The 25,609-nt window shown below is 42.4% G+C and overlaps 1 protein-coding gene across 1 annotated transcript; it reads left to right on the top strand.

The window, feature by feature from the left end:
• Positions 1 to 7,998: 7,998 nt before the first annotated feature.
• Positions 7,999 to 25,609, top strand: LOC129553601 (tripartite motif-containing protein 6-like). Its single transcript, XM_088843133.1, has 8 exons — positions 7,999 to 8,120; positions 15,849 to 16,338; positions 16,854 to 16,949; positions 17,623 to 17,853; positions 23,823 to 23,845; positions 24,045 to 24,145; positions 24,406 to 24,432; positions 24,634 to 25,609. Exons 2-8 carry the CDS (start codon positions 15,916 to 15,918, stop codon positions 25,194 to 25,196), a joined length of 1,464 nt encoding a protein of 487 aa, XP_088699259.1. The 5' UTR covers positions 7,999 to 8,120; positions 15,849 to 15,915; the 3' UTR covers positions 25,197 to 25,609.

Here is a 25,609-nt window from a genome sequence, read left to right as displayed (position 1 = left end):
CGTGAAGAACTGACTCATTTGAAAAGATCCTGATGCTGGGAAAGATTGAAGGCAGGAGGAGAAGGGGACGACAGAGGATGAGATGGTTGGATGTCATCACCGAGTTATTAGACACGAGTTTGAGTAAGCTCTGGGAACTGGTTGATGGACAGGGAAGCCTGTGGTGCTGCAGTCCATGGGGTTACAAAGAGTCAGACAGGACTGAGCGACTGAACTGAACTGATTATATATATATATTTTATGCAATAAACTCCAATTTCATTTTTCTAATGAGAAAAAAGAAGAAAACAAGAAGCAAAAAATTTTAGTTTAATGTTTTAACCTAATGTTTATAATAGTTTATTTCAAACAAATATAATTTTGAAATATCAAAATTAAACACATTAAAATATCTCTGAGGGCTTTCCTGGTGCTTCAGTGGTTAACAATCTGCTTTGCAATGCTTCAGGCTCTGGTTCAATCCCTAGTCTGGGAAGATCGGGACATGCTGTAGGCAACTAAGCCCATGTGCCACAATTACTGAAGCCCACCTGCTCTAGAGGCCATGCTCCACAGCAAAAGCATGAGTGTTCAGTTGTGTCTGACTCTTTGTGACTCCATGAACTGTAAGACTCCTCTGTCCATGGGATTATCGCAGCAAGAATACTTAAGTGGGTTGCTATTTCCTGCTTCAGGGACTGAACCCATGTCTTCTGTGGCTCCTGCACTGGCAGGTGGATTCTTTACCACTGAACCAACAGGGAAGCTCAACTTATTATTAAATACACCTCAGTTATGTTTCAGTTCAATTGTACTAATTATTTTTAATTGGTGAGTAAGCATGTTTTTGCTTTAAATTGTGATGGAAAAGTAAAGATCACTGAGGCTGAGACCTCAATATCACTATCTATTGGCCTGTTTTTTTTTTACTTTATTAATATATTTTATATAATAAAATACCCCTTTTGAATTATTGAAACTTACTAATCTTTAAGGGCTTCCCACGTATACTAAAACCCACTAAATTGCCCACTGTAAAGTGGTGAATCTTATATTTTGTGAATCTCAACTTAATAACAAAGTTAAATAACATGATCAATATCATACAAATAATAAACGATGAATGTATAGCTTAATGGGGCTTACCAGGTAGTGCTAGTGGTAAAGAACTTGCCTGTCTGTACAGGAGACATAAGAAATGTGGGTTTGATCCCTGGGTGGGGAAGATCCCCTGGAGGATGGCATGGCAACCCACTCCAGTATTCTTTCCTAGAGAATCCCATGGACAGAGGAGCCTGGCAGGCTACAGTCCACAGGATGGCAAAGAGTCAGACATGACTGAAGCAACTTAGCACGCATGCATGCACTGTTCTTTAAAATCCTGATACAGTTCTTTCTTGCTTCCCACTTTCTGATTCGTGGAGCAGCATTCTAGACTTGGAATGACTGAATGTATTTGAATTGATGTTATAGGAGGTTTTTCTGGCTTCTCCAGCCACTTCCCCAGCCCCAGAAGCTTTTCTTCCTTTCTGTTCTCTTCTGCACATGCAGGTATAAGCGAGTGAAGCCAGGAGGCCTTCATCCTCCCTTCAAAGGGTTTTGCCGCCTCCACCAGACTTCAGTAGTTGGACAGAGCTGTGCAGAGAATTTTGCAGGTTTAAAATGTAACCCAGGTTTTCAGAGAAAGCATAGAAAAGCTGATCTCTGGCCTTGAAGTGGTTGTGTAAAGGCCATTGTCCACCAGACCCTGGCCCAGGAAGCTAAATGGGATGGGAGAGGCAGCTTCCTGGATTAAGGCATTAATTCCTTGAATAAAGGAATTTAGTCATGAGATAAGAGGAGACTGAGAGGCCAGCAGCTCACATTTCTTTCTCTTTCTACTGCACGAGTCCAGTTTCTTTTCTTTTTTTAAAATTTAAATTAGCACTTTATTGAAATATAATTTATATACCATACACTACCTAAAAAGAGATACCTTTTTTCCTACTGTCTCCTAGGTCTGACTCAGGAGATAACTGATATACCACACCATTGTCTCAGATATCAATCTGTCCTGGTTTAACTTCTTGAAGTCTCTGGATTGACTAAGTATGGAAAAACTCTAGAAATTCCATGATCTAGGGTATGGATCTCATATGGCCTGAGGGCAAGACTTGACTTCTTTCGACAGTTGATGGAAAGCTTGGGTCATAATATAATACTACAACTCCCAGAATGTTTCCCTCAGAATAGGGCTTCCCTCATAGCTCAGTCGGTAAAGAATCTGCCTGCAATGCAGGGCACCTGGGTTTGATTCCTGGCTCGTGAAGATCCCCTGGAGAAGGAAATGGCAACTCATTTCAGTATTGTTGCCTGGAGAATCACATGGACAGAGGAGCCTAGCAGGCTACAGGCCATGGGATCACAAGAGTCTGACATAACTTAGCTACTAAACCACCACCACAGACTGGTTCAGAATTTGAAAAGGCATGTGAGTCAAAGCGTCCCAACGATGAAATCAACAGGCAGAATTTAACGGCTCAGACTGCAATTTCTGTAGCCCAATAACCAAGTTTTCAGTAATAAAACATGAGGACACAGAAAAAGAATCACCAATCCTAAGACTTTTTTTACTCCACCTTCCCCACTGCTTTGAGAACATGCCAAACTGAGTTGGACACGACTGAGCGACTGAACTCAATTGAACTGAACTGAAAGTGGCTGACTATTTCCCCCCAACCCTATCCATATATTCCTTTCTGGGACACTTTTCCGTCCTGTGGGTGAAAAGAAAAACAGGTTCAATCCAGAAATCACAGAACATTGCCCCCTTTCAGATAGGTTTAGTATTGCAGTCATAAAAGCAAGATCAGGCTCCAGGCAGATTATTCTAGTGAACCAACAGGGGTCATGAGAAGATAAAAAAATAATAACTCCAGGTTGCAGAGCCTGACAGACTTGTAGGAGACAAAGAGGAGTCTATATTATTTTCTTTCCGTGATCTGATCCTTGAAAAGGAAGTCATGTACTTCCTTCCACAAGCTAATTCTGAATAATTAGTACATTATTCCACACTGTAGATATACACATATGAATACAGAAATGATCCCTGGCCTTGCAGAGTTCAGTATGTTATTCTTCAGCCTCTTTTTTCCTATCATTCCATACATAACTGTTTAGGGACATAATTGCAGTCTGTGGCTTGAACACTTGTACAGTGTGTTGACTCACAAATCTATAGTAAAATCTAGTGGCTACACTTTACTTGGAACTCAGTTTTTTAATATGATCTGAATGATATTCAAGATATGCTAGTTTGGTTTAAAAACAGCAACAAGAAATGTGCACTTTTTCCCCAGAAAATTGCTTCATCTTTGTAATTCCTCACTTTGTGAACAGCTTCACTGTCTATCCAATAGCTTAATACAAAAATCAATCTTAGAAATTTGGGATTAAAATATACACACTACTCTATATAGAATAGGTAACCAACAAGGACCGACAGGGAACCACATTAAATATCTTGTAATAACCTATAATGGAAGGGCATGTAAAAAAAGAATATTTATATAAAACATATATATGTGTGTGTGTGTGTGTGTATTTATATATATGGGCTTCCCTGGTGGCTCAGACGGTAAAGAATCCGCCTTCAATGCAGGAGAGCTGGGTTCGATCCCTGGGTTGGGAAGATCCCCTGGAGAAGGGCATGGCAACCCTCTCCAGTATTCTTTCCTGGAGAATCCTCATGGACATAGGAGCCTAGTGGGCTACAGTCTATGGGGTTGCAAAGAGTTGGACATGATCGAAAACTAAGCACAGCATATATATATTATATATAATATATATATATGGCTGAAACACTTTGCTGTACATCTGAAACACAACATTGGAAATCAACTATATTTCAACAAAAATTTTAAATAGAAAAAATCAATTTCATATTCCTCCTTTTTCCAATATGCTGCAGCTGTCACTGGGCCTAATCATTCCATCTTAGCAACTTGTTTCATCAGTTCCTTCATTTTTTCACTCTACTGCTTTAGTTTAGTTTCATCTGGACTGTTTCAATAGTCATTGATCCCCTTGATTTCAGCATTGGGCATTTCCAAGTCCCCAGCTATCCAGCCACCCTCGGACCTATCCAAAATACAAATAACTGCATTTTCCATTGCCTTTGAGAGAATAAAATCAAACCCCATGGAACAGATTAATTGGGCTTCCCAGGTGGCGCTAGTGGTAAAGAATCTGCCTGCCAATTCAGGAGACATAAGAGAGGAGGGTTTGATCCCTGGGTTGGGAAGATCCCCTGGAGGAGAGCATGGCAACCCACTCCAGTATTCTTGCCTGGAGAATCCCATGGACAGAGGAGCCTCATAGGCTACAGTCCCTACATAGGGTTGCAAAATGTCGGACACAACTGAAGGGACTTAGCGCGCGGGCACACACACACACACACACACACACAGACGGAAATATATGAGCAGACACATTACAGGAAACAGCTATTCATTACCTGATCTGCCAGTTGATTTTAGGCAAACAAATGTAAATTGAGGGTCTCAGAGTTTCTTTGTAAAGCAGATATTTCAGCTTTCACTAACTTCTCCGTGATAAATTGAGTTTCAGTGCAAAAATCAAATCTATAAAGTCACATGAAGATATCTTTTTAAGGGGTAGGGGTGAGTGGATTGGGCTTGAATAAAGTAGGGGTTCAAAAATGTGGAATAGGGTGAAGGAAATAAGAAAGATCAAGGAAAACTTGTTAGGAGAACTTGAAAGATAAGACATTCTAAAAGCAGCAGTGTCTAACTTCCACCTTGAAAATCTGGGTAGCCATTCTCAAAAGGAAAAAAATTCAGAAAAAGAAAACGCAAGTTGTATTGAATGGAATGTTATAAACTCTTTGGTTTATTAATCCTTACTTTTAAAAAGAGCTTTTGATGAAATGAATTTTGAGCTAATTCCTGAGCTAGATATCATCTTTGAATCTATTCCTTGCTAGATACTGGTCTTCTTTAATATCAAGGCTCTCTTGAACTATCTTTTTGGCTTTTTGCTCTGTTCCTTCAAGGTAGTTCCCAGAAAATAGGTTTCTTCAGTGGGCTCCTTTGAATATCAGCTCACATTTCTCTTCTTACTTGTATTTTTCATCTCTTAATTTTACCTTTTCTTCCTAATAGACTTCATTAAGATGTGAGAGTAAAAGATCTGGCTATACATCGTGATTTACATATCCTTAATTTCCACCTACACTTTGTCATCAATTTCAGGAAGAGAAAATCAATTATTAACAAATTAATTGTCTTCTATCTATACTCAATAGAAGCTAGTTAAGCAATTTTCCTCCAAATTAAAGCAATAATTAGACATTTATTTTCCCTGGATTTAGGCATTGTCTGTCACCTCCAGACCTCTTCAACCTGATCAGTGCTGCCAGGTGATCTTTTCTTACATAACATTTAGACATTCAGAATATTTCATTCCCAACTACACCCTACCATCTCTCTCTCTTTCACACACACACAAAACTCCTTAATGACTTCCCAACAATGTCAAGACAATTCAGTGTGGAAAGAATGTGTTCCTGAGACAACAGGCTATCCACATTCAAACGAATAAAACAGAACCTCTATCTCACACAGTAAAAATGAACTTAAAATAGATCACAGCTCTAAGTGTGAGAATTAAATTATAAAAAAAATATAGGAGAAAGTCTTCACAACTTTGGGTTAGGCAAAAGCTTCATAGACATGACATCAAAAATAGAAGTGACAAAAAAAATGGATTTCATCAAAATTAAAAATCTAATCTTCAAAGGATGCAATCAAGAAAATGAAAAGACTACCCTTAGAATGGTAGAAGATATTTGCAAATCTCAGAACTCATAAAGGACTTATATTTAGAATATATGAAATCTCAGAAAAAGACAAATAACCCAAATAAAAAAAGGATAAAGGACATGAACAGACATTTCTAAAAAAACGTACACAGATAGTAAAGTGTATGAAACGATGATAAATACTATTAGTCCTTCAGTTCAGTTCAGTTCAGTTGCTCAGTCGTGTCCGACTCTCTGCGACCCCATGAATCACAGCACGCCACGCCTCCCTGTCCATCACCAACTCCCGGAGTACACTCAAACTCATGTCCACAGAGTCGGTGATGCCATCCAGCCATCTCATTCTCTGTCGTCCCCGTCTCCTCCCGCCCCCAACCTTTCCTAGCATCAGAGTCTTTTCCAGTGAGTCAACTCGTCGCATGAGGTGGCCAGAGTATTGCAGTTTGAGCTTTAGCATCAGTCCTTCCAATGAACACCCAGGATTGATCTCCTTTAGAATGGACTGGTTGGATCTCCTTGCAGTCCAAGGGACTCTCAAGAGTCTTCTCCACCACAGTTCAAAAGCATCAATTCTTCGGCGATCAGCTTTCTTCACAGTCCAACTCTCACATCCATACATGACCACGGGAAAAACCATAGCCTTGACTAGACGGGCCTTGGTTGGCAAAGTAATGTCTCTTCTTTTTAATATACTATCTAGGTTGGTCATAACTTTCCTTCCAAGGAGTAAGCGTCTTTTAATTTCATGGCTGCAATCATCATCTGCAGTGATTTTGGAGCCCAAAAAAACAAAGTCTGACACTGTTTCCACAGTAGATGGTCTATTTCCCATGAAGTGATGGGACCAGATGCCATGATCTTTGTTTTCTGAATGTTGAGCTTCAAGCCAACCTTTTCACTCTCCTCTTTCATCAAGAGGCTCTAGAGTTCCTCTTCACCTTCTGCCATAAGGGTGGTGTCATCTGCATATCTGAGGTTATTGATATTTCTCCCGACAATCTTGATTCCAGCTTGTGCTTCTTCCAGTCCAGTGTTCCTCATGATGTACTCTGCATATAAGTTAAATAAGCAAGGTGACAATATACAGCCTTGACGTACTCCTTTTCCTATTTGGAACCAGTCTGTTGTTCCATGTACAGTTCTGACTTAGGGAAATGCAAATTAAAATAATGCTGAGATAGCACTTCACACAAAGTTATTATAATAGAAAACAAAACACATAATAACAAGTACAGGTAAAGATGTGGAGAAACTGGAACCCTTCTTACAAGCTGGTGGGAATGCAAAATATTGCAATCACTTTGGGAAACAGCCTGGAATTTCTTCACAAAAGTAAATACAGGATCCAACAATTCTATTCTTAGGTATATACCCAAGAGAAATAAAAAGCCTACCTTTATATTTAAAAAAAAAATCGTATAAGAAAATTCATAGACACATTATTCACAACAGACAAAAAGTAAAAACAATCCAAATGTCTAAAAACTGACGAACAAAATGTGAAAAACCCATCCAATAGAGTATTACTCAGGCATCAAAGGAACAAAATACTCATACAAGATACAACACGGATGAACCTAGAAAACATTATGTTGAATCACAGAGCCCTCTGCTCTTTTATCTGGACACCCTTGTACGTCCAGGCCCTCCTTCCCTAACTGCCTTCCCAGACCAAGTCAGTTTCCTTGGGGCAGAAAGTTCAGGCTTTCTTTTCTTCTCAGAATTGCTGTGCTATTAAACCCCACAGTTGAAGTTCCTGAAGCTTCATAAAGCTTGCTTGTATTCCTAAGGACCTAAGTAGAAACATGACAGTCTGTCAGCTACATCGATTAAAATTAGATGCAAAGTTATATCTGTAATACAAGTTCCAATTATATTCGTAATTTTAAATTGATAAACTTTAATGATCTTTTTGCAAAGGATGTCATTACAACGCCAAATTGTTATCTTTCCTTATCCGTATAACTTTACACTTTTATTCAGACATTTTACTTGATATTGTAATATGGGGTACAGGTATACTCAGTGTTACTAACACTGACATGAGGTCGGAAAGCCAAACTGGAAGGAATCTACAAGTACCATCCCTGGCCTTCATGTGTTGGCCGAGGCCTCACCATTTGCGGTTCACCGGTAAGCGGAACCGCCTTCCTGAAGCGGGATGCGGCCCTGGAGAGCAGGACCCAACGCGGCGCCGGACAAATCAGCGGCATCTCCTCCCCCGGCCCCGCCCCCGCCCCTTTCCCCCTGAGCCTTTCTGCCTCGGTGGCGGCGGCGGCAGCTGTAAGTCCTCGGCTCTGATCCAAGTCACAGATTGCAGGTTGGTGAGCGAATCCACTTCTGGCCGGCCGCCGCTGTCCCCACTAGTGTTCAGAGTTTGACCGGTCCTACAGGTTGGTTGGAGGTGTTCGCGGGTGGAGGCCGAGTGAGGGAGACCTCTGCAGTTTGGAGATGACTCAAGTTCAGGAAGGGAGTGAGGAAGAGACACCTTTGGAGCTGGGAGTGGCCGGTGTCAAGGTGGTGATGATGAAACCCTGATTCTGGAAGCTAAAGGATGTCGGGGAGTCACCTCTGAAAGTCCAGTTGGGGGGTGACGTTAGGGAATAACGGCCGACCTGGGGACTGGCTTGGATCCCGAGGTCAGCAGCCCCTCCCCCTTCTCCAACTTTCCTGCTCCAGGAAGTGAGCGCCGTTTATCCGGCCCCACCGCGCCCCAGCCCTGCGGCCCTGACTCCGCCCAGAGGGCGCGGGAGGCGAGCCTTCCGGACGCACGCGGGCCGCCTGCGGCCGCCGAGGGCCGCAGGCTCCCAGGTGCGCTCAGGCACAGAGCTTTTAGTGAGCGTTGGGTGTTCTTCAGAGACTGTTTTAAAAGCCTTCGTTTGTCTTGACTTTCTGAAGCCTCTACGTGCCCTTCAGCCGGAGATGTCTGCCCTAAGTGGCTGGCCCACTTACTGTCACTTGAAGTGACAGGGCGGTAGAAGAAATGGGGTCCCTTCCCTTATGCGGCTCATGATACAGATAATTTGTCTTTATTTCTTTCTCATCCTCACTGCGAATGAGCTCAGCGAGATTAGAGACAACGTTTAATCTGTCAATGAAGACAGAAATGTGTGGTTAGGAGCATAGGAGCTGCGGCCAGTGTGCCTGGGCTCAGCGTCAGCCTCAAACACTTAGCCAGACTGTGTGCCCCCTACCTGTTGCTTGAGCTTCCTCCATGTATATAATGGACGGCGTCGTATTTACATTCTAGAGTTTTGGTGAGGTTTAAGCGAGGCAGAAGTTTGAACACAGGAGAGCGCCTGAAAAAAATCGTAAATACTCAAAATATTAATCAAACTCAATGCCTACCTTAGAAAAGTACGAAATCGAAATTTTGCAAAGAATACCCATTTACTGACTTTTACTCTGAAAGCCGTTTTAATATCCAGTTGTGAGCTTTCGTTCCAGAAGATGTTTCAGATCTAAGTATCAGTTCATTCTCTGCTCTTCCGCAGCCACCTTCACCCCTTTCTATTTTGCACCCAAAATTGCATTTTACTGGGAAGAGGCAGAGCTTCTGAGGACTTAATGTGCATACGAATCGCCTGAGAGCTTATAAAAACGGATACTGCATTGGTCTCTCTGAGGCCCAGAAATTCTGGATTCCAGTGAGGCAAGTTAGCAGACCACTTGACCATTTTCTGGAGGCTGCTTCTGATGTAACTGGTCCCACCAGGTCCTGGATTTGGCTACTTTCATTTGCTAATTTGGACTTCCCAGGTGTTGCTAGTGGTGAAGAATTCGCCTGTCAATGCTGGAGAGACGTAAGAGATGCAGGTTCGATCCCTGGGTCGGGAAGATCCCCTGGTGGAGGGCATGGCAGTCCACTCTATTATTTTGCCTGGAGAATTCTCAGGGACAGAGGAGGCTGGCAAGCTACAGTTCATGGGGTCCTAAAGAGTTTGACCGGACTGTAGGACTTTCATGTGCTAATTTGATCTTCAGAGCTCTTCCCCTTAGGCTCTGGTATCTGCTCTCACACAGCGGGACTCATTTTTGTGCCACCCACACTGCTCTTGAGACAGGGAACTCTTTTGGCTTTTCTTGTGTTATTTGGGCTGCACTGAGCAGTAGCCATTGGTGAAGGTCCTAATGGGATGTGGGCAGGGCTCACTCAAACCCTTTATAACTGAGTGTTAGCTGAGTCTGTTTTCTTCCTTTCCCCAGGTTCAACTTCATGACAAGAGACATCAACTCTTACATAATCTTTTCTGTTCAAGAATCTTACTCTGCGTTGAATATCTCAAGTAGATCATTAGATGGAAAAGTTAGAATTATGGGGCCACATATATAATTTAAATTTTTCTATCGGCCTCATTAAAACATTAGAAGAAACTGATTTTAATATATTTAACTTCATGCTCCCCAAATATATTTAGACAGTATAATCAATATTTAAAAATCCATTAATGAAATGTTTTAGATTATTTTTTCTTACCAAATCTTCAGTGTGTATTTTATACTTAAAGCATCTCATTTCCAATTAGCCACATCTCAAGTGCTTAGTAGCCACATGTGGCTACCGTGCTTGACAACATATTTCTAACTTGTGTTCAGAAGATCAGAAAATTAAGCCTCAGTTTTTCTCATTGCATTTCTTCTATTTTTTGTTAGCTCTACTGAGTTTTCATTTACATTTAATAAGTTAGCAATTTTAAGCCTACAATTCTGTCAGGTTTGACCATATATAGTTGTCCAAACAACACAGTCATGATATATATAGGGGATTTCCATCATCCTCCAAATTTTTTTGTGTCCCTTTGTAATTCATCCCCTTCTGACAGCCCCGGCCCTTGGTATCCACTAGTCTGTTCTCAAATAGTTTGTTGTTTTTAGAATTTCATATAAATGAAATCATACAGCACCTTATCCTTGCTGTCTAGTTTCTTTCATTTTGCATAATTCTTTTGAGATTTATTTTGTTGTATATATCAGTACATCCATTTTATTGTTTGGTAATATGCACTGAGGTCATGGTTTCAGCTCACTAGATCCCTAGAAATGCCTTGTACTCACCTTACTTATTTCACAGATTGTTTCCTTGGTCTGGGGCACTTTCTCAGGCTCTTCTGTAAGGGCTTGTTACTGGCAGGCAACTTGATATTTTTTTAATCCTATTACACCCTCAAGAGGGGAAAATTGATGTCATTTACAGGACCTGTCACCAGATTCAATGTGTCCATCACTTGGAGTGTATAACCAGTGGATCATCAACTACTGATTAAAGTAGAAGTGTTTCTTACTTGTGACAAGGAGACAGGGAGAAGCTCTCAAAAACTGTCTTTCAGAACAGCAGGATTAGGGAAATTTTGTGTGTGGGGTGCATGGCTATTCATGAAATGGCAGGCTTGATCTTCCATGTAGTATGGGTTTCTGTAGCTTGCCAAAAATGGTGAGCAAATATGTGCTTGGTTGTTGCTCACACTGTGGTTATCTTGTTGATTGGAATGCACTGTAACCTTTGTGAAACATCTGGTATTTGGAACTTTTTGCATCTTTTTGCAATGGTTAGTTTCCTCAAAACAATGCATACCTTGGTTTAACTCCTTCAGTTCCCTGCTGCTGCCTAGCTAACAGATTTTGTTTTCTTAAATTTTGCCCACACTGAGCATGTTGTACACAGTGTACATCCACCTTTGCTGGGAGCCAGTCAAGAAACATGGAATTATATCTGCTCTCAGTCCTGCTATGGTCTGCCTTGTACATGAGGGTCACAGCTGGAATCAGAGGTAGTGTACCTTCAAGTAGGCAGTGCCTTTGTCAGCTGTCTCTTCTTTGGTGACCCAAACTAGACTCCTAGGCCCATTCCTATATAGGCAAGTGGAACATGTGGTTTCCAATGAGTGATTCACTGCTGGAATACTGTAAATAAATGCTTTTAAATTTCTTTAAAATGTGATTTAAGACAACAGTAATATAATTTAATGACTGAAAACTTTCAAGAATGAGAAGATATTTTCAATGAGGACATCTATATTAATTAAGCACATACAAAAAATAAAGTTAGGGTCAGTTCCAATATCTTGAATTGTCTTATCAGAGATGCTACTGGCTTCCCTGACTAACCCTTATGTGAGGCATGGAAAAAAGACTGGGCCATGTCCAGCTTTCTCACCTTGTCCTTAAATGCCATCTTATTAAATCTTGTAATGACTTGGAATAGTGGATTTTTCCTCCTAGGTCCAAAAGTGGGAAGAAGATATGAAAGGGGTGAGAAAGTGATGCATTCATCTTTATAACAAATATTTATATAGAGCTATCCATTCATCAGATTTTGCTGTATCCCTGTTCCTGGTAAAAATATCAAAGAGGCTCTTTTCATCATGGTAATAGGGCAGAGTACTAAAGGATTGGCAAGCAATGGTGGATAAATGTAGTGACATCCAGTTTTTACTGAGACTCTTCTACACAGGCTCAGGTAATTTATGACAAGTGTGCTATAAGGGAGAACTTGTCAAAAGCAATTCACAAAACCACATCTCAGATCAGGAATTACCCCAGTGTTCCAGAACCAGAGACAGACAAATTCAGGATTCAGATCTGCATCTGTGTTACCCCAGTTGGCAATGCCTTCTCTTCTCATCTCACGCTGTCAGGGAAAGGGAAGAATGGAGTCCCAGGGATGTGCCGGGAGGAATGAAGCAGAGCAGGGCTGGAGAAGGAGCCTGCAGATAGCATAGGAAGTGCTGTAGGATGCTTTCAAACATCAGAAGAAGGGAGCTATCATGCTGAATCAGTACAGCTGAAAAATGAGACAAGCGCCAGTCAGGAGTGGGTAGAAACAAGCTGAGCCACTTTGTGATCTGAGTGCCTTTGCAGGTAGTGTGGGCGGTAGGGGGTGCAGAAAGGAAACATCCTCTTCTTTTAAGGACCAGACAACAACTGAGGTTTGGATTTGCATAAAACCAGATTATAACCTTTGCTTTATCAGTTATTCCAAGACCTTTGGTAATTGAATATCTTTTTAAGAAGTTCACTTTTCACATTTGTAAAAAAAATTACATTGTTATTACATTTATCTGATTGAGTTATTACAGGATTAGATTACATAATGCCTGTAAAAAGTTCAGCCATTGCCTCTCACATAAAAAGCAATCAGAAAATGAACTCTATGATTATTTTTTGTTTTCCACTGTTTCTTGCAACAAATAACTTCATGCGTACATACTTGCTTGCATTAATAATGATTGTCTTTGCTATGTGTTCAAGAGAGGATGTGTTTCCTGCTCAAAGTCTGAGTGGTACACTTCCTTGTACGGGACTTATTTCAACAATCCCTATTTCCCCATATCAACTACAGCACTGTGCTTGACCCTTAGGTCTTTTCCCATAGCTGCCTTGTGTAAAAGCTGTGGAGTTGGGAGAGCTCTGAACCAGAAGTCACAAGATAGCCTCTCCCTCTTTTTTTTCCTGTCATATAATTTTTTTAAATTGAGATACAGTTCATATACCATAAAATTCACCCTTTCAGGGTATACAAATAAGGTGGTTTTTTTTTAATCACAAAGGTGTTCGCTAGCACCACTGTCTTAATTCCAGAATATTGTCATCACCCCCCAAAGTGACTCCAAATGCATTAGTGGTCATTCTCTATTCCCCGTCCCACCAACTCTTGGCAGCCACTAATCTACTTTGTGTGTCTGTGAATTTACCTACTCCAGATTATTTTTAAATTTTATTTTTTTATGCTGCACTGGGTCTTCACTGCTTTTGTGTGGGCTTTCTCTAGTTGTAGCAAGTGAGGGTTACTCTTCATTTTGGGGTGCGGGCTTCTCATTGTGGTGACTTCTCTTGTTGCAGAGCACAGGTTCTTAGGTGCATGGGCTTTAGTAGTTGCAGCATACGAGCTCAGTTGTGGCATGTGATCTCTAGGTCATGGGCTCAGCAGTTTTGGCACATGGACTTTGCTCTGCTGCATGTATAATCTTCCTGGACCAGGGATCGAACCTGTGTCTCCTGCATTGTCAGGTGGATTCTTATCTATTGTGCCACCAAGGAAGTCCTAGACATTGCTTATAAAAGGAGTTATATAATATGTAATCTTTTATATCTGGTTTTAATCACTTAGCATGTTTTCATGCCATGTTATTAAAGGCATCAACTCTTCATTCCTCTTTTTCCTCCATTTTTATCCTTTTCTCCCATTAGTGATTCTGAAATACTTTGCCCAAATGCTGTAAGACCTCTTTGTCCCAAACACCCCTCCTGCATACTTCTGCCTAGGTCTGCTCTCAGTGAATTATCCTATCCCTAGACCATATATGACCTCAACTGCCCACCTCAACTGCCCACCTCAACTGTCTCTTCCTCTCCCATTCACATGGGCCCCGTAAACCTCCTGCTAAAGTTTTGGACAGGCCTGGTAAAGTCTTATCCACAAAGCACCAGGTCAACGCCGGACTTTGAGCACCCTTAAGACCATCTTTTCAGTCCATGGGGTCACAAAGAGTTGGACATGACTGAGCGACTGAACTGAACTGAACACCATCTTTCCTGGAGAAGGAAGTGTCAGTCCACTCCAGTATTCTTGCCTGGAAAATTCCATGGACAAAAGAGCCTGGCTGGCTACAGTCCATGGAGTCGCAAAGAGTTGGACATAACTAAGCGCTAACACACACACACCATATTTGGGGTTAAAGTTACAAGATTGAGGATGGAGCTTTGAACTAGGACTCTGGACATGAGAACTGTTGCCAGCTCTGTGATTTATAAGCTGTGTGATTTTTATAAAGTCACTTAGTTTCTCTGTTTATCAAAAAGCCAAAAATAATTTATTCATAGTTTTCCTATGAGGGATAAAGCAGGGGAATGTGGTTTTGAAATCACAAAGTGATTATAAAAGTGTTGGTTGTAAAGATATGACATCATCTTATTGTGATCATTGTCATTTCTTTGGGTTTTTCTGGGAAAGTGACTGTGAGAGATGAAAGGGCTCTTTGTAAAGCTCTGTTAGAAGGTGGTTGTGTCTTCCCAATAAATGATAACCTTTGAATTTGGAGATTAGATCCTGGAGAGCTGTGCCAGCATGATGGCAAAGAGAGATGAAGAAGCTGATGAGAAAGATCTGATCATCTGTGGAGAGATGAGGAGGTTCTAGTTTTCTTCATAAAAAGTTGAGGACCTGTGTGTCAGGCACTGACCTCATTCAGTAATAAGCGAAACAGTCTTGATCTCTTGGAGCTTATATTCCAGTGGGAGGATTCAGACAATTAAAGGTGCGCATTGTTGCTTAGTTGCTTAGTCATGTCTGATTCTTTGTGACCCTATGAACTGTAACCCACCAGACTCCTCTGTCCATGGGATTTCCAGGCAAGAACACTGAAGGGGGTTGCCATTTCCTTCTCCAAGGGATCTTCCTGACCCAGGGATCGAACTTGCATCTCCTGCATTGGCAGGCAGGTTCTTTACCACTGAGCCACCAGGGAAGCCCCCCAAAAGAAATGTATTAGGTGGTGATAAAACGAAAAATCAAGCAGTTGAGTATGTGGAGAGTGATGGTGTGGGTGGCTGTGCCTTAGCTAGGTGCCTTAGCTAGGCTTGACAGAGAAAACCCTTCTGGTAAGGAAACATGTAGGGAGAAAGTTGAAGGAAGTCAGAGAGTCTTGTGGATACCAGGGTGAAGGGGCTTCTTTGCAGTAGGAACAGCAAGTGCAAACATCCTGAGGGAGCAGCATGTTCTGGTGCTTTGAACATTGAGGATGTGTGTTTTTGGGCTGAGAAAAGGTTAAACAGATTGTGACTCACCCAAAGCCACTTCTCTCCAGTGTCTCATTGTTCCTTTATCCAGTGAGTAAAAGGAAATTGTTTTATTGCTATAATGAGGACCTCAGTGCTATAATGAGGGTGCAAATTGATGTCTAATGTGAGGCAGGGGCAAAGAACATGTTTGAAGTTAGAATGAGAAGTTCCCATTACCCCAGTGCTTGACCTCTTTATCCAGAACAGTCAGCCTCCCTTTGTCTCCCTCATGTCTTACCCCGAACCCTTTTTTGTTTGCCCATCTACCCAGGATTCCAAACACAAGAAACACCTTAGAAGTCAGGGCTGGGCAGGCAGAGGCCAGGAAAGTGGCTACAATGACTTCAGCAGTCCTGGTGGACATCCAAGATGAAGTGACCTGCCCCATCTGCCTGGAGCTCCTGACCGAACCCCTGAGCATAGACTGTGGACACAGCTTCTGCCAAGCCTGCATCACTGCAAACAGCAAGGACTCCGTCCCTGGCCAAGAGGGGCAGAGCAGGTGTCCTGTGTGCCAGACCAGCTACTGGCTTGAGAACCTGCGGCCCAATCGGCACCTGGCCAACATAGCCGAGAGGCTCAGGGAGGTGGTGTTGGGCTCAGGGAAGCAGCTGAAGGTGATTCTTTGTGCGCACCATGGAGAGAAACTCCAGCTTTTCTGTGAGGAGGATGGGAAGCTCATTTGCTGGCTTTGCGAGCGGTCTCAGGAGCACCGTGGTCACCACACGTTCCTTATGGAGGAGATAGCCCAGGAGTACCAGGTGGGTGCCCAGGTGGAGGGAAGACAGGCAGGAACAGACTGCTTTGTATATTTTAACTTTTCTTTATGCTCTGATCTAATTTTTTTGTAGTCCTCCCATTTACCTAGAGGGTGAACGTAGAAAAAGCCCCTCTGACCAAAAGCAGAGACCGTCTCTTTCTTGCTTACCACGATCGGCTCCATCTCTTTCTTGCTTACCACGATTGACTCTGCATGAGTCGAGACTGCTACTGAAGGCCAGCAGGGGGCTAGACAGGTTGAGTGCAGGGCATATATTGGCAGTGAGAGTAAAGAACTTAAAGTGATTCATGGTCAGGTGGTTCCCCCGCAGAAAAGAGAATGTGCCTATTCTCACTGGTTTCCATCCCTTGTCTGTAAAAGGTAAATTTGACCTTCTCAGTTTTTCATTCCAAGGCTGGCATCTCCTGAGGTCAGCATAATCTCTCCCCCATTCATTCCATGTCTTGGCACTTAGTTTGACACTTGACCCTACTTAACTTGATGTGTTTCTTCCAGGAGAAGTTCCAGGAGTCTCTGAAGAAACTGAGGCAAGAGCAGCAGGAAGCTGAGAAATTAACAGCTATTATCAGAGAGAAGAGGACATCCTGGAAGGTAAGAGATTCTTCTGAAGGTGTCCTGGAGCAGAAATCAAGCCAGGGCATGGGAGCTGAGGGCAAAGGAGACCCAGTTTTATCTGTTCCCCAGTTTGACCAGATAAGCGTCCCTTTGCCCAGTTCTTTACTGCAAGCCTTCCAAACAAGCATATTGTTCTTGGTGCAGGGTAAGGGGGAGAGAAAGGGGAATAGAAATGAACTTATCAAAGGGAATCTAGGTTTCTGAAGATAATCATGGGAAAATAACCATAGTCATTGGCAGCCCTTAATTAAGGATTCTGGACCTTGTTCTGTAGTTTCAAAAGTTGGAAAAATAGGTCAGGCACAGGCCAGTCATTCTTGTATCAATATTGAAAACTGGAAGAGGAGGCTGATGCCTAGTCCTGACAGGCCAGGGAGGGTGTTTAGAATCTGAACCACCCCCAGGAATCAAAGTCTCTTTCTTAGAAGCCTAGATAAGGTAGCCTGGGGCCATGGTCTGAGAAGAGCTGAAGGGAGAACAGGAGGAAAGAGCAGGTTCTGCAGGGCCTACTCCCTCATTTGCTCCTCCAACCCAATGAGACCTTCCAAGAAAGTAGTGCGGAGCCTTCTTCCCCCACCCCTCTGCCCCTTATACAGGAGACCCTCAGCTCAGCAAACTAGCAGCCTCTTTCTTTTCCTTGTTCCTTAAGAATCAGATGGAACCTGAGAGACACAGGATTCAGAAACAGTTTGATCAGTTGAGGAGCATCCTGGACAAAGAGCAGCAGCGACAGCTGAAGAAGCTGGAGGAGGAGGAGAGGAAGGGGCTGAACATCATAGCAGAAGCTGAGGTTGAGCTGGTCCAGCAGAGCCAGTCCCTGAGAGAGCTCATCTCAGACCTGGAGCGCCGTTGTCAGGGGTCAGTAACAGACCTCCTACAGGTAAGAAGGGGAAAGGGGCCTGCGATCTGAGAGTCAAGGCCAAGAGAAAATAACTCTCCTTCCCTTCTGATGTGAGACTCCTATCCTGGTGGAGGAAGGAAAAAATTTCCTTTGATCATATAGTGCCTCTTTGCTATTAGACAGTTCAAGATTTATCCATGGATAAAGCGCACAATAATTAAAAGTACAAATGCTAAGGGATTTTCTCATTTTTATTTCTTATGTATAAAGATAGTCCAAAAGTTCATTTAATACTATGTCAAAGATGTTGTATAGTGAGTGATATTTTATAGCATCGTTTCTCAGTCTTGGTCCTATTGACCTCTGATGCTGTGTTGGGATTGGTCCTGTTCCTTTCACCCAGATTAGTCACAGGCATATACAACCAAACTCAAGTACTTCAGACATTTTTTTATGTAATCACCAGCCCTTCTTTGCTGGACTGTCTTCTGTAGGACAGAATCATTGAACATGTTATAATAGAAGTTCAAACAGCTTTTGAGGAACAAAGAAAGAACTCTGGCCTCTGTGTGTATATAGACTAAGAGGGTACAAGCTGTCAAATCCTAAAATCTGACAGATTTGAACTGAGGTGGAAATCTGAGTGGCTATTTCTTCATAGAGTGAATAGTGTGACTGTTAAGTTGAAGCAGGATGTACCTTGAGACATTCTGAAACCTTCAGGCTATTCCTTATTTTCTGTTTGGTTTCTTGCTTTTCTCTTGCTGTCTTTCCTAGTGGAATAATCATTTCTTTATTTATTCTCGGGCCCTAGTATTGGGGTCAGTTCAGTTCAGTTCAGTTGCTCAGTCGTGTCCAACTCTTTGCAGTCCCAGCATGCCAGGCCTCCCTGTGCATTGCCGGTTTCCAGAGTTTACTCAAACTCACGTCCACTGAGTCGGTGATGCCATCCAACCATGTCATCCTTTGTCATCCCCTTCTCCTTCTGTCTTCAATCTTTCCCAGCATCAGGGATCAGGGTCTTTTTTCAAATCAATCAGTCCTTCACATCAGGTGGCCAAAGTATTGGAGTTTCAGCTTCAGCATCAGTCCTTCCAGTGAATATTTAGGACTGATTTCATTTAGGATGGACTGGTTGGATCTCCTTGCAGTCCAAGGGACTCTCAAGAGTCTTCTCCAGCACCACAGTTCAAAAGCATCAGTTCTTCAGCGCTCAGCTTTCTTTATAGTCCAACTCTCACATCCATACATGACCACGGGAAAAACCATAGCTTTGACTAGACGGACCTTTGTTAGCTTAGTAATGTCTCTGCTTTTTAATATACTATCTAGGTTGGTCATAACTTTTCTTCCAAGGAGCAAGCGTCTTTTAATTTCATGGCTGCAATCAGCATCTGCAGTGATTTTGGAGCCCCCCAAAATTAAGTCTGACACTGTTTCCACTGTTTCCCCATCTATTTCCCATGAAGTGATGGGACCAGATGCCATGATCTTTGTTTTCTGAATGTTGAGCTTCAAACCAACTTTTTCACTCTCCTCTTTCACTTTCATCAAGAGCCTTTTGAGTTCCTCTTCATCTGCCATAAGGGTGGTGTCGTCTGCATATCTGAGGTTATTGATATTTCTCCCGGCAATCTTGATTCCAGCTTGTACTTCTTCCAGCCCAGCGTTCCTCGTGATGTACTCTACATATAAGTTAAATAAGCAGGGTGACAATATACAGCCTTGACGTACTCCTTTTCCTATTTGGAACCAGTCTGTTGTTCCATGTCCAGTTCTAACTGTTGCTTCCTGACCTGCCTACAGATTTCTCAAGAGGCAGGTCAGGTGGTCTGGTATTCCCATCTCTTTCAGATTTTTCCACAGTTTGTTGTGGTCCACAGAGTCAAAGGCTTTGGCATAGTCAATAAAACAGAAGTAGATGTTCTTCTGGAACACTCTTGCTTTTTGATGATCCAACCAATGTTGGCAGTTTGCTCTCTGGTTCCTCTGCCTATTCTAAATCCAGCTTGAACATCTGGAAGTTCATGGTCACATACTGTTGAAGCCTGGCTTGGAGAAGTTTGAGTATGACTTTACTAGCATGTGAGATGAGTACAAATGTGTGGTAGTGTGAACATTCTTTGGCGTTGTCTTTCTTTGGGATTGGAATGAAAACTGACCTTTTCCAGTCCTGTGGCCACTGCTGAGTTTTCCAAATTTTCTGGCATATTGAGTGTAGCACTTTCACAGCATCATCTTTTAGGATTTGAAATAAGTCAGCTGGAATTCCATCACCTCCACTACCTGTTTGTATTGGGATCATTGGGTTTTTTGTATTGGGGTCATGGGGTCGTTAGGTAGTTATTTTCCACCTCTTAGAGCTTTCCCTCATTCACTGCTTCTGGTTTCATGTCTTTAGCTTATTCTTCTTGCTTTTTTCTTCATCTTTGATGTTGGGTTCCCCTAATGTTTCCTTCTAACCCCACTTATTCTTTTTTTTTTTTAGGTAATTGATTTATTTTTTATTGGAGGCAAATTATTTTACAATATTATATTGGTTGGTTTTGCCATACATTGATATGAATTTGCCCCGGGTTTACATAAGTTCCCCCTCCTGAACCACCCTCCCACCTCCCTCCTCCCTTTATCCTCCCTCTGTAACCCCACTTATTCTAACCGCTTTACAAGTGTCCTCAAACTGGAAACATTGCTTCATAAGTACAAATGAATAATCAGTTTGTTTAATAGTTAGTTGAGGCCACTGCTCGACTCTTCTACCCAGAACACCCAATGGTCATTTTAACTAGAGTGTTATCTTAGTCAGTTTTCGCAGAACTTGCCCATCACAGACACTTCCTCCTTCTCTTTTCCATATCTGTTTAACATTGTTGCCCATGAAGATTTGACAGCTGGACACATACCTGCAGCTTTCAAGTTTCAAAATGTGAACCCTGAGAATAAAGCTAAGCTAAGAGGAAGAGGCATGAAGTGTCACACTGACTTGATCATTTGAGTGTCTTATTATAAGTATGCCTTAAGATTAATACAGCCCTGGGACTCCCCTGTTAGTCCAGTGGTTAAGACTCTGTGCTTCCACTGTAAGGGGTGCAGGTTCAATCCTTGGTCAAGAGACTTAAGATCCCACATGCAGTGTGATATGGCCAAAAAAAAAAAAATTGTTACAAACCTGAATCTACATCTGCCACTTTAAATATTCAAGCCAGTTTGAGTTGTGTTTTTCCAAGATACAACCAAGATGGACTCAATAAAGGACAGAAATGGTATGGACCTAACAGAAGCAGAAGATATTAAGAAGAGGTGGCAAGAATACACAGAAGAACTGTCTTCACAAAAAGATCTTCACAACCAAGATAATCACGATGGTGTGATCACTCACCTAGAGCCAGACATCTTGGAATGTGAAGTCAAGTGGGCCTTAGAAAGTATCACTATGAAAAAAGCTAATGGAGGTGATGGAATTCCAGTTGAGCTATTTCAAATCCTGAAAGATGATGCTGTGAAAGTGCTGCACTCAATATACCAGCAAATTTGGAAAACTCAGCAGTGGCCACAGCACTGGAAAAGGTCAGTATTCATTCCAATCCCAAAGAAAGACAATGCCAAAGAATGCTCAAACTACCGCACAGTTGCACTCATCTCACACGCTAGTAAAATAATGCTCAAAATTCTCCAAGCCAGGCTTCAGCAATACGTGAACCGTGAACTTCTAGATGTTCAAGCAGGTTTTAGAAAAGGCAGAGGAACCAGAGATCAAATTGCCAGCATTTGCTGGATCATGAAAAAAGCAAGAGTTCCAGAAAAACATCTATTTCTGCTTTATTGACTATGCCAAAGCCTTTGACTCTGTGGACCACAACAAACTGTGGAAAAATCTGAAAGAGATGGGAATACCAGACCACCTGACCTGCCTCTTGAGAAATCTGTAGGCAGGTCAGGAAGCAACAGTTAGAACTGGACATGGAACAACAGACTGGTTCCAAATAGGAAAAGGAGTACGTCAAGGCTGTATATTGTCACCCTGCTTATTTAACTTATATGTAGAGTACATCACGAGGAACGCTGGGCTGGAAGAAGTACAAGCTGGAATCAAGATTGCCGGGAGAAATATCAATAACCTCAGATATGCAGACGACACCACCCTTATGGCAGATGAAGAGGAACTCAAAAGGCTCTTGATGAAAGTGAAAGAGGAGAGTGAAAAAGTTGGTTTGAAGCTCAACATTCAGAAAACAAAGATCATGGCATCTGGTCCCATCACTTCATGGGAAATAGATGGGGAAACAGTGGAAACAGTGTCAGACTTTATTTTTGGGGGCTCCAAAATCACTGCAGATGCTGATTGCAGCCATGAAATTAAAAGACACTTGCTCCTTCGAACGAAAGTTATGACCAACCTAGATAGTATATTAAAAAGCAGAGATATTACTTTGCCAACCAAGGTCTGTCTAGTCAAGGCTATGGTTTTTCCCGTGGTCATGTATGGATGTGAGAGTTGGACTATAAAGAAAGCTGAGCACCAAAGAACTGATGCTTTTGAACTGTGGTGCTGGAGAAGACTCTTGAGAGTCCCTTGGACTGCAAGGAGATCCAACCAGTCCGTTCTAAAGGAGGTCAATCCTGGGTGTTCATTGGAAGGACTGATGCTAAAGCTGAAACTCCAATACTTTGGCCACCTCATGTGAAGAATTGACTCACTGGAAAAGACTCTGATGCTGGGAGGGATTGGGGGCAGGAGGAGAAGGAGATGACAGAGAATGAGATCCTGGATGGCATCACCAACTCGATGGACATGAGTTTGAATGAACTCCGGGAGTTGGTGATGGACAGGGAGGCCTGGTGTGCTGTGATTCATGGAATCACAGAGAGTCGGACATGACTGAGCGACTGAACTAAACTGAACTATAATAATAGTTATTCTTGTATTGCACAAATCAAACCATTGGCCTTTTCTTCTACTGAATTGAAGTGTATAGAGCAGAAGTTCGGAAGATTAATTAAGAGGCCATGAGATAATTCTACTCAAATGAATCAGGCAGTGTTAGTGATGTTAGTAAAGACCAGTGGCTAAAAGAAGTTAAGGGTATGAAATGGACTACTTTGGTCTAAGATGGGATGGTGGGGTGAATATCAGTTTTTAGGATAGTACTTTGCCTTTGGTGACTGAATGCTGATGTCATTGAAAAAGACTGAAAGTAACAGAGGAGACTTTATGGTTGCAGAAAAAGTAAGTTTTCTTTCAGATATCTTGAAATTGTGATTCCTGTGGCTTATGTTGTTGTTTCAGTCACTAAGTCGTGTCCGACTCTTTGTGACCCCATGGACTATAGCCTGCCTGGCTTCTCTGTCCATGGGATTTCCCAGGCTGGAATACTGGAATGGGTTGCCATATCCTTCCCCAGGGAGTCTTCCTAACCCGGGGGATTGAACCCACATCTCCTGCATTGGCAGGTAGATTCTTTACCACTGAGTCTCTAGGGAAGCCTGTGGCTCTTGTACTGGGGTATATAAAAGAAATGTGAGCATCATCAACAGCTGTGTGTGTTGAAATCAAGAAAAATACAAAATTAGCGAAGCAACATAGAGGGTTGGTGGGGTGGGATTTGAGAAACAGCAGCATTTAAGGTCTTATATCCTCAGCAACCAAAATGTAAGCATCTAGATCACAGAAATTAGGAGTTAGTCATGTAAGAGCATCTAGGACCAGGCACAGTGCCTGGCAAATAATAGATGATGTACATATATATATATGTAATATCACACACATACACACACAGTTATAAAAATAAATGCACTACGGCATGAGTCGAATCATTTCCTGATATGCCTGTATAGGGCCTCAGGGAGAGTCTGCTTTGAGTTCTTACCTCTACTTTGTGGCCTGCATATTGGATCATCTCTATCCCCAGCATATCATGGGGTGGTGAGGGTGGGATGATAGACATGGATATGGCTGTAGTAGACAAGATCTGTTTCTCCTTGTCTTAACCTTTCTCTTTCTTTTCTAGGATGTGAGTGATGTTGCGAAAAGGTATGTGTAGAACGTGAGGTGAGGTGGTTCCCTTGGGTTGACAAAAGATTCCTATACCCTACTAGCCAAAGCTCTTTACAGAATGATGCTGATTTTCTTCAGGAAAGAATGTTGAAGTTCATCAGTGGGCCTAGGACACAGAAGTTAGAGGCACCCAAGTTTAGCAATGTTGGAGTTTTGTAATGTCTTTTCTCTCTAGGAGTGAGTTCTGGACCCTGAAGAAGCCAGAGGCTCTCCCAACCAAGCTGAAGAGTATGTTTCGAGCTCCAGATCTGAAAAAGATGCTGCGAGTGTTTAGAGGTGAGGAGTTTCAGCGAACAGAGTTTGGATGGGGGATCATGGTAGTAGTAGGAAATGAAAAGAATGGAGGGCGTGGTTGGTATTTGGGAACAGTGGCAGAGGGAGCAATGATATGCTGAGGAAGGTGTGGTTCATACTTAAAAGGGGAATGGAGTGGCCAGTTCATAGCCATAGAGAATTCCCTGACACTCCCCTCACCCAGGTAAGGGAGAGACAGCAGACCTGAGACTGCTGGTGTGATTGACTCTTTGTCGTTACAGAGCTGACAGATGTCCAGAGCTACTGGGGTAAGTAGAAACTGTGGCCTCTTTAAGCTGATGTGTGCATTTCCTCCCCACTCATAGCCACGCACACTCTCAGATATGAGGTGTCGCTATTCCCCCCACCACCCAGCTCCATTTCTTCCCACTCCTAACCTGTGATTCCTCTTCTCAGAGTCATAAGACCATGTACCCATCCTCTGCTGATGCTGTACTTTTCTCCCACAGTGGACGTGACCCTGAATCCACACACAGCTAATTTAAATCTTGTCCTGTCTAAGAACCGGAGGCAGGTGCGATTTGTGGGCGCTCAGCTGTCCGGGTCTCATCTGGAAGAGCATTATGGCTGTGGTGTCCTGGGCTCTCGGCACTTCTCCTCAGGGAAGCATTACTGGGAGGTAGATGTGGCCAAGAAGACTGACTGGATCCTAGGGGTGTGCAGTGATTCAGTGGGCCCTGCTTTCTCTTTCAACCAGTTTGCAAACAGTCGGCACATTTACTCCCGATACCAGCCTCAAAGTGGGTACTGGGTGATTGGATTGCATCACAAGCATGAATACAGAGCCTACGAGGAATCGTCCACTTCCCTGCTGTTATCCATGACAGTGCCCCCTCGCCGAGTTGGGGTGTTCTTAGACTATGATGCCGGCACAGTCTCCTTTTACAATGTCACCAACCATGGCTTCCCCATCTACACCTTCTCTAAGTATTACTTTCCTACAACCCTTTGTCCATATTTTAATCCTTGCAACTGTGTGTTCCCGATGACTCTGCGTCGCCCAAGCTCCTAAACATTCTGAGTTTATACCCTGTACTCCAAGTCTCTCCTGCGTCTCAGTTTATCCTTTCTTTCCTGTTGACCATTTGGGGAAGATTTTTCTTTGTTGATGCAGTGTTAGGAAATACTGTTCTATCTGATGTCAGTTTATGTACTGAATGGAAAATTTAGTTTCAACATATATTGTGTCTATAATTATTGAGATAATTACATATCATTTTTATTCTGTTACTGAGTATATTGATTTGTTTTCATTTTTAAAACCAACACAAATTTCTGGAATAAACCACTATTATTATTCATAGGCAATACTGGATTTGTTTTTGCTCATACGTTGTTTAGGTTTTGTTTTCATTCCGTTTATGAAATAAATTGGCCTGTAACTTTATATTCCTGTAACATTGTTGTCAGCTTTAATAAAATACA

This window comes from Moschus berezovskii, chromosome 14, assembly GCF_049115385.1.
Source record: "Moschus berezovskii isolate FMDL1 chromosome 14, NW_MosBer_1.0, whole genome shotgun sequence".
NCBI lineage: Eukaryota > Metazoa > Chordata > Mammalia > Artiodactyla > Moschidae > Moschus > Moschus berezovskii.
Note: the sequence above shows the minus strand (reverse complement) of the source record. Positions and strands in the feature narration are given on the sequence as shown.

Coding starts and splice junctions, on each gene's coding strand:
- LOC129553601 (XM_088843133.1), top strand. CDS start 15,916: ATGACTTCAGCAGTCCTGGTGGACATCCAAGATGAAGTGACCTGCCCC. Junction 16,339..16,853: donor AGATAGCCCAGGAGTACCAG/GTGGGTGCCCAG, acceptor TGTTTCTTCCAG/GAGAAGTTCCAGGAGTCTCT. Junction 17,854..23,822: donor CAGTAACAGACCTCCTACAG/GTAAGAAGGGGA, acceptor TTTCTTTTCTAG/GATGTGAGTGATGTTGCGAA.